The 13853-nt window shown below is 37.0% G+C and overlaps 1 protein-coding gene across 1 annotated transcript in view; it reads left to right on the top strand.

Moving 5' to 3' along the window:
• Positions 1 to 7051: 7051 nt before the first annotated feature.
• TSPAN8 (tetraspanin 8) overlaps positions 7052 to 13853 on the top strand; it is a 31326-nt gene continuing 24524 nt past the window's right edge. Inside the window, exon 1 of the mRNA XM_032295687.1 lies at positions 7052 to 7429. Within this exon, the coding sequence (XP_032151578.1) occupies positions 7370 to 7429 (60 nt within the window). The 5' untranslated portion in view covers positions 7052 to 7369. The remainder of the gene's footprint in view (positions 7430 to 13853) is intronic.

The following is a 13853-nucleotide window of genomic DNA, read 5'->3' as shown; positions in this document are numbered from 1 at the left end:
GGCAAAATGAGGTTGATGAGGCAGCTAAGGGCCCTTTTTGTGTGGCTTTGGATTTTATTCTGATTGTGATGGGAATCCATTAGAGGGTTGAAAGCTAGGGAGTGACATAATCTTTTACTGAACAGAGAATTGCTTTATGAACTATTTCCTTCTCAGAGAGTTCCTCAGGGGATTGGCTGAGAATACAGTGATTCTTGAGAAACTTGAAATTTCTGGCTGATACCTCTTATACCTCAGGCTCTGTGCTGGTAGCAAGAAATTCTGGAATGTGTTCCCAGATTTGCACATTCCTTCTTGAGGGGTCTTGGCTAGGCCAGTCTTTCTGGCTTAACACTACTTCTTTACACTCATGTATTCAAGAAAGCATGAAGAGTGAGAAGGAAAGAGAGCAGAGCACTTACAGGAATTCCCTGGCTCTCAGAAGCACCAAGTAGAAATATGATACAAATAAATTAGCATGTAGGAAGATTTTGAGTCCTTTCCATAATTAAGGAAACCCTCCAGACCAGTAAGGTCTCCTTTGGAATAGTTTCTGAAGGTTGAATGACTCGTGTACATAAAATTAGAGAACAATGTGTCTCTGTGTAAAGCAAAACAATCTCTGGGCTTTGTTTGACCTAAAGGCATTTGAATGACCCTCAAGGGTGGCCAAACCAAAAACAAAAGAAAAAAAAAATTTGACTTTCTCACATGTTTGGCCTACATAGGTGAGGCCATTTCTGAATCAACCAGGGTATTAATAAGTAAACAATTAATAGGAAAGCAAAGGAAGTATGCTTTAATGTGTGATTCTAAATGGAGAAGGAAACCAAAAGAGAATTCTAGGAGGAATGGTGTATTCCATCCTTGAATTCTGGAAAGACTGTATTTGGATATTGTATTTTTAAAGACATGCACTTTTATCTGATATGATTAAAATTGGGATGGTCCATTCATCTGGGACAACAGTGAGGAAATTGGAGTCAGGCCATTACTATCTCCTTTTGGGAACAATGGTTCAGGCATTCAGCCACAGGTTTCCTGGGATAGCCCTTTCTTTTGTTTTCTTCTCACATTAAGGGCAAATCAGGTCTTCCAAGTACTCAAGAAAAACCTAAAATATCTCTCTCCGTGGTTACAAAGACATTTCTTAAAACATAAATCGAGTTATTTCCTACTCGAGCTTATTTGGGATACATTTTGTTGCTTCTTACAAAAGTGTGAAATGGAGGTTTGGGATTTCCTCATAAATGACCTTTTACAATGACTTCCTGTTATTTTATTTTTCCTTGGGAACCAGAATAGCCATGCAATATATTCCTGTTGTGTGAGGTTGAATAAATCTTTGTAATTTAGGATTAGTCACTTGTGAGATCCTAATTAGTATTTTGAGCAAAATGTCTATGTTTATTTCTGACCAGTCATGGGATAAGGCTGTGTTAAATTCAGTGTAACATTTTGTTGGCTCCTGCAGTTTGAGAAGCTGGTGTCCCATACAAGAGTTTAATATTGCCAGCCTATTCTGTTTGTTTTCTTTTTTTTCTTCTACATTGGTGGCCTCCACTCATTTTCGTACCTCTTAATCACAGTTAACTTAGAACCTAATCATGTTCAGTAGTTAATGTGTACCTTGTGAACTTAGCAAACAAAGGACTGATTCAGAGAGAACTCAGAGAAAATCGGGTTGGCATTTAAACTTTAAACTCAAAATGCAAACAACCAGGCAAATAATTCAGCACAAAAATAGGCTGTTCAATGATCCTGACCTGGTGATTACAAAGCCCTGCTTTGTATTCTTTATTTTCTTGTTGAGTATTGTAGCCTGTGTATTGGCACAAGTCCTCATTTAGAGAGAAGAAAAATAAGATCAACCTCTGGCAAGTCAACTAGTAAAATCTATAAGAATGGACCAAGTGATCAATCTTGTATAAGTCAATAATTTTACAAATATCTAAACTGCAATTAAAATGTGACCTTGGAAGCAGGACTGAATTGTATTTACAGTCTGGCAAATGAAAACCTAGTCAATTATCATGGCCCCCTGTCTGGAGATAGATGTGACCACAGAGAGGGCAGGGGCTGAATGGAGTGCAGAAAAGGCAACCTCAAGAAGGAAGAATTTGGTGGTATATCACAGCAATGTTAGGGAGAGGATGCTGAGACCACTGAACACTTCTGGAAGGTTTGGCTGTTGGATCTCTGGGATGGTTCCAGACTTGTCAGCATATCAAATCTTGGCAACACCGATTCCTTTACCAAATGTATCCCTCAAGACACCATCTGTGTATGCTCTGGCTTCTATGCTGCTTTTTTTTTTTTTTTTTTTTTCCTAGGGAGAGAGATTTCTGATCAGCTACTGTCTTATGCTGGATAGATAGTTTGATGAGGGCATTTCTCATGACGAACTAGGAGATTGACATTCTGGCTTCTGTAAGAGCATTTAAAGTGAATCTTTTCCAAGAAGGAGATCACCCCTGGAAAGGCTGGCAAAGTGGAACTTCAGGGCTACCAAGCCAAGGATCTTACCATGGTTCCCACCCAGCAGCTGGCTTCTTTCTCTACTTGCTGAAATAGTAAAAGGAGTTTAATTGTCATAGTGGGGCCTAATAAGAATCCAAAACATCTCTAATCTGCTGTGATTATAAATTGCATTTTTAATCACTGCACCATTTTGTCTCAATTTTCTTTATACATACATATTTTGGTGATCTAAAGTCTGTTTCTTTCATACACATTTCCATATTTTTCCTTATGTGTCCTATATGATAAATTTATAATCCAGATGCAAGTCATTCATATTTTAGAATAAAAATGTCTGCAAAAGAGGAAGAATATTGAATACTGGATATCCATTCTACAAACATGGTATTGCTACTTCACATTGACAATTCTAACCCCTACTTTAGTTCTAAGCTGGAACTAATACTCTTAGGTAGAGATAGTTGCTTTAAAATGTCCTGCAAAGAGAGGAGCGGCAACCTTCCCATACCGGATGCTTCTTATCTGGTGCATTCCCAGTGAGGATACAGAAGGGTTTTTATGAGCCAGCCTCCATAAGCACACCGGCTAGGAAACAGAGTATTGGGATCACATGAAAGCAGAAGAGGAATGTTGGTCTCGGGAAGGCTGGAATGGGACTAGAGCACAAGAGCCAAGGCTCTGCTCCTATAAAAGAGACCATAAAACCCCTAAGTGAGAACTCCAACTTTCCAGAAATAAGAAAAAGGGTTTTTTCAAAACGAGACATGCTAAAAGCATCAGAATCTTCTCTTCACTCAAATTGTTCAGAGTGTATAATCTCATGTCTTTACATATCCAGCCCTCAGTAAAGTCATAAGGAAGACAAATCTCAGCATTATGTTTTTTTTGTTATTGTTGTTGTTAGCCTTTGAGAACATGAATTGATTATCAATAATGTCATGAAAAATGAATAGTATAGGACAGTGATAATGGGAGAATATAAAATACAAGAGAAAAAATAGTCTTTTCTCTACAACCCATGAACTGTTTTTTCACTGTCTACTCCATGGACAAATACATTGGGTAACAAGATGTTGGAAACAAAAATGCAAAGAAGTTATCTTTTCACCATGGTGTAAGGTCCAGGAGAGCAGGGATTTTTATCTTGTTTCATAAACTGCTGTGTCTCTAGCACTTAGTATTGTGCCTGGAATATGGTAAAGATTCAATATATCCATTGAATAAATTTTTGAATATTATCTCATGGAAGAAAAGATGAAATCAAGATGAAAATATGAACCATCTATCTATGCTTGATTTCTGGTTCAAGTCCCAAATGTAGGCCTGGTTTGCTTGATGACTTAGAGAAAATGCCATATTTTCTGTAGGGTATTTGATTGTTCTACTCATATACTTTCCTCCACCTTGAGCATAAGGAATCTCTCTCTCTCTCTCTCTCTCTCTCTCTCTCTCTCTCTCTCTCTCTCTCTTCCCTACCAGGGTTCCCATACTGCTATTAAAATCTAGCTCACTGATAACTGCCTCATGGAGACTTTTCACGATTAATCAAATTGGAATTATTATTCTGCCTTACTCTGTGCCTTTGCTGCAAGTAATAATTGGCATGATGACAACATTAGAAAAACTTTATCTAAATTGGCTTAGACTTTCCTCCTGTTCTTTCCCTTGATTTTCATTTCTTCTTATAATATCGCACTCTCCATTTCTTTCCTTACTGGCCTCTTTCACAGGGTCCAAGATTTATTATTCACAATCTCCAACCCCTGCAACCTCCCACCACTGTTAACATATCTGTTATATGAAAATTTCTCAATATCTAGGGCAGTAAATGACTTATTCTTATGCTACAGAACTCAAGAGGTCGTTGACACCAGTAGACAGAATACTGATCTGATAATCGTGTGACCTTGTTTCTGGAAGGAGACCTGTCACTAACCAGTTTTGTAAACTTGGGCTACTCAATCTGCCTGCACTGCTCTTTTCTCAGGTGTAAGAGTGAGAGTTTGTCTAGAACAGGGCTTCTGTAAGTATGTATGCACATTCTGTAACACTGGTCCTGAATATGTCATTCAAAAATATGTTCTGAGATTATATTCATTTCAGAATTGCTATATGTCACCTCCTTGAATATTAGAACGGTAAAGGCTCTGACAAGTCTTGAAATTAATAAACTGTTTTTCTTTACCTAATAATAATTATATTTTTAAGGCAGAGGTAGCATATTGGCAGTTCCTTATGAGGAAATCACTAGTTGAGTTTTCTGGGAAGTTTTGCTGCCATTGCAAATCTCTGTAGCTCCAATGCCAACTACTGTAGGTACAGAGGTGAATAAGATAAGATTTCTGCTTTTCAGGCATATAGGATCAAATGTGGGAGAGAGACAAATGTGATATAGTGGCAATTGTAGATTAAAGGTCCGTTCAAATAATAATGGACTTGAGGACTGAGAAGCTAGTAAATCTGCCCAGAGTGGGGGCAGAGGATGAGGAGGGGAAGGCTCCACAGGGGTGTGGCAATAGAGTAGGAGGGAAAGGACGTTCCAGGCAGAAGAAAGAAGGCATAAATTCCGAAGGTGTGTTCTAGGCCTGGAAAATAATTCTGTGATTATGGAACCTAGAAGTGGAGGCTGTCTAGGAGGAAAGGGGAGGGATAAATTTCTGGGAAGTGGATGGAGGACTTGTTTGCCATGTGCTGTAAGTGCTGCTTTAAGGAATCTGAAATTTATCCTATAGGTAAAAGGAAAATATCCTTAGATTGGTTTTTCATCAGAGGAATTGCCTAGTCAATAAGTGTTTCTCAAAAAGAGTTTTAAAGTGCCAAAGCAGAGAGGAGCTGGGAGAGACTGGCAGGGAGATTAACACTGCTTCTATTGACACAGCTCAAGTAAGAAATGATAAAGGGCTGAATAATGACAGTGAAAAAGAATGAGATGGAGGAAATAGTTTCAACAGAAATTTAGGAGCTATAAAGACCATTAAGAGTGATTGGATAGAAAGAAAGAAGAATACAAAATACCTCTACCAATTCAGCTTGGGAGAGTGTTGTGTGATTATAACATTAATAGGAATAGGAATTTCCAGGAGTGAACTGTTTCATATAGGTTTTGAATTGGACTGGGGGTTCTATTACACGGAGTCATTCACCTGTAAGCACACACCCATCGATTTTTGTGTTACAGAGTTCGAGTGATTTAACTAAATACTATACAGGATTCCTTTTAAAGACATTCAGCATCCACCAAAAGATCTATTTTGGTATTCAATACATTCCTGTCAACAAAGCAGCATTTAAATCTGTAATTTTAAAAAACATTTTAGCCTCTAAATGATAATCATTTCTGGGACTATAAATTTATTTTGGTTTTCATTCAATGTGAAATTCTTTCTTCTTTCAGCCATAGATTATTCTTTATACAATAATATCTCAATAGAATTTTGTGAAACTATTTCCATTTTCTAGTAGGAAACAGAATACAAACAATTTTAGTGTTGATTTATATATTAAGCCATTATTTTTGGAATTAATCCTAAATCTGGCCTTTGTCTTTAACAGTAAAAATTGTTGTTGATAATGCATTAAAATATATTGTATTTGTAGTCAGGGAGTGGGATTGTTTCAAAAACATTGTATGCCAGTGAAAATTAGAAATAATATTTTTCTTTTGTAAGAAGTTCATGCTTACTTATTGTGCAAAACTTAGCAAAGATTTTAAGGAATAATTTTCTCAACAACCTTTTAAAGTAGAGGGTTCTTTTATTTAGGGGGAGAAGAACTCCGTTTGAGAGGCAGGATGTGGAAACTAACATGACCCAGGCTGTTTACACAAAGCAGTCTACACCTCCCTGATTATGTCAGAGAATTTTGCCTTTACCTGAGACAGCTGCCTTCTATTAGCACTAGAAACAAATAGTAAAATCTACAGTCACTGATCCATGACCACCTTCCCAGTTTGAATTTTTTTGTCCAAGAGGACCTGGAATCCAGAAACTGAGTTGGTGGAGAGGAGCTGTTGCTAGACATAATATCAGAGGAAAGAAAGTACAGCGTCCACCTTAAAAACAAACCAAGCTATCGAAATGACCACGCATTATAAAATGAACATAATAGGCGCAGGCAGTGCCAGTTTATGATTTATTTCCTTTTACATCATAAAGGAATAAAGATAAAAAGGAAATGGTCTTATCATGATAGTCGAGGCTGCCTCTCCCTCTACAATTTCTGAAACTGTGGTGCATTTAAGGCAGCTCTGAAACTGTTTTGAAATAAATTTAGATGTTTTGGAGGGCAGATACATGTAATGGTTGTTTTACTATTCCGGTTAGTATTCTGGAAAAATGGTTGCTATGTCTAAACCTTGATATTTTGCAGATTTCTAAATGCATGTTATTGCATTTGGAAGAAATTCTGTAGTATTGAGAAAATGCAATGCAAAAATGAGTAGAGACACGAGGTCCACTTAACTCAGAACAAAATAGCCTTATTTTCCCACAGTCGAAATAGAGGGCAGGGAAGTCAGGCAGTGGTTTCTGAAAGCCAGCAACCTACTAGCACTGTGCCACTCTCTCGCCTGATCCAGTGCCACTTCCTTCACTTGATATCTGTTTACTTTAGAGGAGGCAGTTTTTGAGAAAGGATCATAAATATCCTGGCCCAGTGCCCCAGGAGCCATGACAAGCAAAGGAACATACTCGCCTGGAGATAGGCTTTGCTGTATTTAAATGTGTGGGTTAATTTTTTATCCATTTTAATAACTGTTTTCTTCCTGCTTCTACTTCTTTGCTTTCTCTTTCTGCTCTGAAGCCGTGGGCACAGAAAGCTCTGCAGGCAAGTTGTTCCAGAGCATATTGCAGGACAAACCTGTAACGAATAGTTAAATTCACGGCATCTGGAGTCCTAATCCTTTTCCGAAATGGCAGGTGTGAGTGGCTGTATAAAATATTCTATGTTTATCTTCAACTTCGTGTTCTGGGTAAGTGTTTTCCTTTTAATTATCAATTTTATGCAAGAAAGAGGATCTTGATATAAATATCGTAAACAAGAACAGACTGTACACTAGAGAAATAAGAGAAGGGGAAAATGTATTTTCCATGTACTTGTTTGGATTTGTTTGTTCTTTCTTTGGTTATTTCAGTAATTGAAAATGAGCCAATGACTCAAAAAAGTGCACTTCAGAATCTGTGAGGATAAACATTTCATAAATGTTTTGATATTGCAGCAAAAACAATCACAAAGGAAAAAAATATCCCTTAATTAAAGGACAATTATCCTTAGTTGTATATCAAGCAGGCCTCCCTAACTTAAGGACTCTAGTAAAAACATGGTCCGATTCCATCCAGAGCCCAACTGATTCCCTCCCTTCACGTCTGGGTTTGAACAGGTGAATTGCAAGGTGTGGGACAATAAAGATGATTTCCAGAGCCCCAAAGAAAATACAAATGGGTCATGAAAAACTTGAAGGGGAAATGATAAAATTTCTAAATCATAAGAAGATCGAACCAAGACAGTGGATATATATGTATGTATTGGCATTTTAAAGTTAGCATTTTGCTGTGTCAACACCCCACCTTTTAATTGACAGGGCTTATATTTTAGCAATTTGTTATGTTTCTCTTGAAAGTCCATTGACGTAGACGTAACCAACACATTAATAAGTGGCATCTATCAATGGAAAATGGAAAAACAAGGTGTGAAAAGAGCAGGCTGGGATGTTGGGAAATTGACCTTATCATTTTTAGCATAGACGGTACAATTAAAGATTGTTTAAACATCGGTCCGTGGAAATAGCCTGAAGTATTTAAGTGAAAAAAATATTTTGTAATACTGAATTAAAAGCTAGCTTATCCACTCCAAGGATGAAAGAACTCTGGTTCTGTTTTTGTACCTGGTTGTCTCTAGTAAACAGACATCTCATAGTGTTGCTATATTTCTGTTCTATTAAAATAATGAGGAACTTAATTAAACTTAACTACATGAATACAGCTTTGTTGTTTAGACTGACTTTTCATTCAATAATCAGTAGTGCTAATGAGTACAGATAGATATATTGGTGAATTTTAAATAAGCAAGTAAATATTTTAAAAAGTAAAATAAAGGTTTGTACTTTGTACTTTCCTTTTAATGGGCTGCCTTTGCAAATATTAAATGTAGCTCATGCTACATATATGCCAATTTTTTAGTTATTTCTGATACATTTCTTCCCTTGAGATACTTAAATTGATTAAACATTGGGAGTAGGATATATAAAAAAAGAAAAGCCTGTATTCTTTGGTTTGGTTTTGTTTCTAGCTTTTTTTTTCTTATGGAGAACTTTGAATATTCACAAAAGAAGACAGAATAGGTAATCAACTCCATTGGGCAGCCACAGTGGCCACAGAAAGATGACCAATCTTTCTCCATTTATACTCTATTCACTTCCCCACCCCATATTATTTTGAAGCACCTCTAAGACATATAATTTTGTCTGTAAGCATTTTAGTATACATCTCTGAAACATAATTTTTTATAAAATGTAATCACAGCCAGGCGCAGTAGCTCATGCCTGTAATCCCAGCACTTTGGGAGGCGGAGGAGGGTGGATCATGAGGTCAAGAGTTTGAGACCAGCCTGGCCAACATGGTGAAATCCTGCCTCTACTCAAAATACAAAAAATTACCTGGGCATGGTGGCATACGCCTGTAGTCCCAGCTACTCAGGAGGTTGAGCCTGGAGAATTTCTAGAACCCAGCAGGCATAGGTTGCATTAAAGCAAGATAGTGCCACTGCACTCCAGGCTGGGTGACAGAGCAAGACTCCATCTCAAAACAAAACAAAGAAACAAACAAAATGTAACCACAATATCATTATTACACTTTAAAAACTTAATAAGAATTTTTAAATCGATTGTCAAATATTCATCCAGGGTTCAAACTTCCAGTTACTTCATAAATGTTCCTGTTAAAATCAGGATCCAAATAAGGTCCACATTTTGTGATTGGCTAATGTATGTTTCATGTCAATTTTAATCTGTTGATTTTCCCTCAGTCAACATCTCTTTTTCTCCCTACTGAAATGTTATGCACTGGTGTGTGTTTGTTTTATCACATTACCCACATTCTGGATGTTGCTATTTGCATACCTGTGGTGCAGCCTGATAAAATGGTCCTTTTTTGGGGCACAGAAATCATAAGTGATTTTGTATTCTTTCATCAGGAGGCATTGGATGTCTGATTGTGTCCCTCTTTTGTGATGTTCATAGCCATTGATGGTCAAGTGCCAAAATCCATCATTAGTTCATTAAGAGGTTCAAAGTGATGATATTCTAGTTTCATCAACTTTTCTTTACTTATTAGCTGGAACACTTTCTGCAAGGAGAAATTTCTCATTTACTGTTTCATTTCCTGGGTATTCCCTTTTTAATTTTTTTTTAAGTGGCATAAAATACTTCTTTCTTACTCTTTACTTACTGTATCGCAAGTGATGAGTTAAGTTACTAGTGTTTTCCAACAGTGATAAGCTAATATTTCTTTAATTATCCTTATGAAATGATAGATCAACTTCATTACAATATTTACCTTTATTAATGTGCAATTTGTTCCATCTCTGGCCAGCAGGAGCTTCTTCAAGATGATTCACGTTCTTTTGAAATGATCATAAATTGATTACCTTTATAGTATTTGGTTTGACATGTTCCAGATCACTTGCCTATTTTCTGCCCAGTCCTGGAATCAGCCATTTATCCAAGAAGTTCAGATATTTTCTTTAAAGAACTGTAGTCATTGTTTTCCTTATATAATTCAGAATATATATGGCACATTTAAACAAACCAAAATATTAATATGCTAATAAATGCGTGGCTCGCACTTTATTGAAGATGTTTCAAAGCACCCAAACCAGTAGCAAACTTCAAATTATGAAACAGTTAAAATATATCTTTGTGGTATTAAAACACCCTGGAAAGTGCTAATAGCTATTGTGAAGACATCAGAGGTCAGTGTTTCATTAAACAGCTAATCAAAAATTTGGAATAGATTTGAATTATCAAAATAACAAAGACAGTCTAGAAAGGGGTAGGTTATAGATTCAGGATTATTTACCTACCTACCTTGATAGGGTTTAAGTTAGATTATAGAGGTCTGTGTCATACCAGACCCAGATATTACCATTGCTTTCTTGGGGAGCTCTGATTATTATCATTATTATTATTATTGGGATGGAGTCTCACTCGATTCCCCAGGCTAGAGCACAGTGGCACAATCCCAGCTCACTGCAGCCCCACCTTCTGGGTTCTAGTGATTTTCCTGCCTCAGCCTCTTGAATAGCTGGGATTATAGGCATGCACCACCACACCCAGCTAATTTTTTTGTATTTTTAGTAGAGACGAGGTTTTGCCGTGTTGTCCAGGCTGGTCTTGAACTCCTGACCTCAGGTGATCCTCCCACCTCGGCTTCTCAAAGTGCCAGATTACAGGCATGAGCCACCACACCAGGCAGGAGCTCTTATCATTTTATGGTTATATTATTTGTTTGTTTCTTTGATGATAGAGACATGTCTTTATGATGCTGTAGGTTTCAGTTAGACCTTCGTAACATCCCTTGGCTATTCCTACCACCAGCATATGTGGTAGGATTTACAATCTGTATATAAGAGATTTTGAAATGGAATCTTTCAGTGAGAGCGACAGTTGCAAAAACCAGTGATAACTTCTTAGCCAACAGGCGACATCAATATTTCAAATTAAAATATAGGCAGCAGGAGTCACCTCTGAGGTTAGGGAAGGTTCCTACTTTTACTCTCCCTTCTACGCCCAGCTCAGAGCTCTCAGCTGGAGTTTTACAATTCTTCATAGGAAGTTAGCAATTTGTCACATTCCTAATGTTTACTTAAGTAAAAATTTTAATGATCCCACTGATGTGGTTTTCTTATAGATGCCCAAGGCCTTATGTTTTCAAATGCATTCTTCCAGGTATAACTTGCAAAACTGAGCCTTTGCAAAGTAGAGCCAGATGTTGAAATATCTCTTAGATATGCATATGGTCATTTAATCTAAACAGACCCGGTTCTTTTCAGGGACAACTTGAAATATACCACATAAGCATATGGTGATTTCCATTTGTTAGAATTACTAATTGAAGAAAAATATGTAAAAGTAAAAGTTATTCCTGATCACTAATGCTAGCGTTTGATGCAAGTTACAGAACTGTAAGTGCTGCAGATAATAGATAAATTACAGGTATGAAACCTATTTCCCTGAGTCTTGTTTCAAAAATAGATGAAATGCCCCAATTTTTAAATGCTCCTCTCAGTTAGTTCAAGCCTGGGATATTGTAGATGCTTAGGGTGCCTTAGGGGTCTGTGTGAGTATGAAACACGGGGCCTCTGGCTGGTGGATGCAGCGGAATAATGACCAGAGACAGAGAGCTATGGAGAGGCCAGCTCTTAATGAAGGAAAGCAGAATGAGATATATTATCAATCCCAAATGAGTCATAGGGAGGAGCCGAATTGTAAAGCTGAATATATTAGTAACTGAAGGAAGCCAATGCTTGAGGAGGTTTGAAGAGAGCAGAAAGAAGTTGGAACTTGGGGAGAGCCCAAGATCCAGAGTTTCAGTATTCATCATTGTATTTTATGTGATGTTCAGCCCTTGAGACTGGATGTGCTGAGAGCAATTGAAAGATTGGAGGCAAAGCAGACATAACCGAGATAGTGGTACACTAAAAAGAATAGGACACAATTATATTTTATTGTGTCCATTGATGAAATCTTTCAAGATGATAACCTAAGAATAGCTGAAATGTATGAATTTAGTAAATACAGTGGTTGCCTGGCCCTATGTAATTAGCATGGAGCTAAAGCGTTAGAGCCCACTGGTTGATAGAACAGGCTGAATGTCAATCAGTAGCTGTGCTTCTCTGGGGAAAGTGGTTAACCTCTCTGTGCTTTTATTGTCCTCATCTGTAAAAATGGGGATAGGAGTAGTATATACCTCATGGGTTTGTGGTGTTGATTAAATAAGTTAATACATACAAAGAAGTAGGAATTAACACTAGATAAATATTTAGGAAAAAGACATTTTGACCAGTATTTTATAGACATATTTATGAAGCAGAAATATGTAAACATTTGGCATAGTGATGAATAAATTTAAATGTTGAGTTTTGAAACAAAGGGGAAATAAGATAGCAAGAACTATAATAAGGCAGAAATTCTTCTATCATAAATTAAGGGAAAGGAGAAAAAGTAGATTTTGTAAACAGACTGAGATTCCAATCCTGAATCTACCCCTTCTTGTTCTGGAATATGTCCCTTGGCTTTTCTGTGCTCTAGTCTTTGCATTATTTTTAAAATAATAATGATCATTTTACCTGGCAGGATTAATTGTAAAGATCAACTGAACTATTTTATGAAAACCTGTGACCAAGGACTGACCATCAAAAATAGCACAATTAACATATTTTTCCTGATTCCAAATATTGTAATTGCTTTTTCATTTAAGACTATTAGAATCTACTGTGACAGTATTTCATGCATAATGGACCGTTAAAATAGAAATATAATTTTAGCCCTACTCTGACCCTCCTCTCATCTCACAGGGCGAGCAATCTGCAGGGGTAGAGGGATATGTCAACCTGGAGGCTGGCTTTCACTTTGAATATTTAGGACCCAAATTTCCCTGCCCAAATGCCCTGAGAATTCTAAATCAAACCTTTTCCTCCAGGTGATTAAATGGGCACATTTGTCAAGGTAGCAAGATAGGACATATGTTTTCTGTGTGAATTACCTTGAGTTATAACTTCCTGATATAATGCCCTGTGGCCTGTGGGCTGTCATTTGTATTTTTTTCCCAGGCTTTTCAAATGGATGTATAGGTCTACAGGTATTACTTATATGAAAGTTATACTTTTGAAACAACATGGTAAGAATATTACTAAATTTGCATCTTTTTTATTCAGAAACATCAGGATACAGATTAAATGCTGAACATTCATCTCTCTCTAGATGTTTTGAAGCTAAATGAATGTCAGTGGTTATGAGGCCATATTTGTGTGAGGAAAAAAAATGTAGTTAGTTTATTTTCCCTAAAATTAAGAGTTATTTAAAAATTAAAATTTGCAGCAGTTATACTGAGTGCTTGATAGAAGATGTACATGAATGCAACCATGGAGACACATGGAGTATACATTTAACACTTGTATTAATCTGTTTTCATGCTGCTGATAAAGACATACCTGAGACTGATAATTTATAAATACAAAGAGGTTTAATGGGCTCACAGTTCCACATGGCTTGGGAGGCCTCACAATCATGATGGACAATTAAAGGCACGTCTTACATGGCAGCAGGGAAACGAGAATGAGAGCCAAGTGAAAGGGGTTTCCCCATATAAACCATCAGATCTTGTGAGACATATTCACTG

This window comes from Sapajus apella, unplaced genomic scaffold (assembly GCF_009761245.1).
Source record: "Sapajus apella isolate SASKATOON/1434 unplaced genomic scaffold, GSC_monkey_1.0 scaffold2, whole genome shotgun sequence".
NCBI classification, from domain to species: Eukaryota; Metazoa; Chordata; class Mammalia; order Primates; family Cebidae; genus Sapajus; species Sapajus apella.
This window is presented reverse-complemented; position numbering and strand designations above follow the sequence as displayed.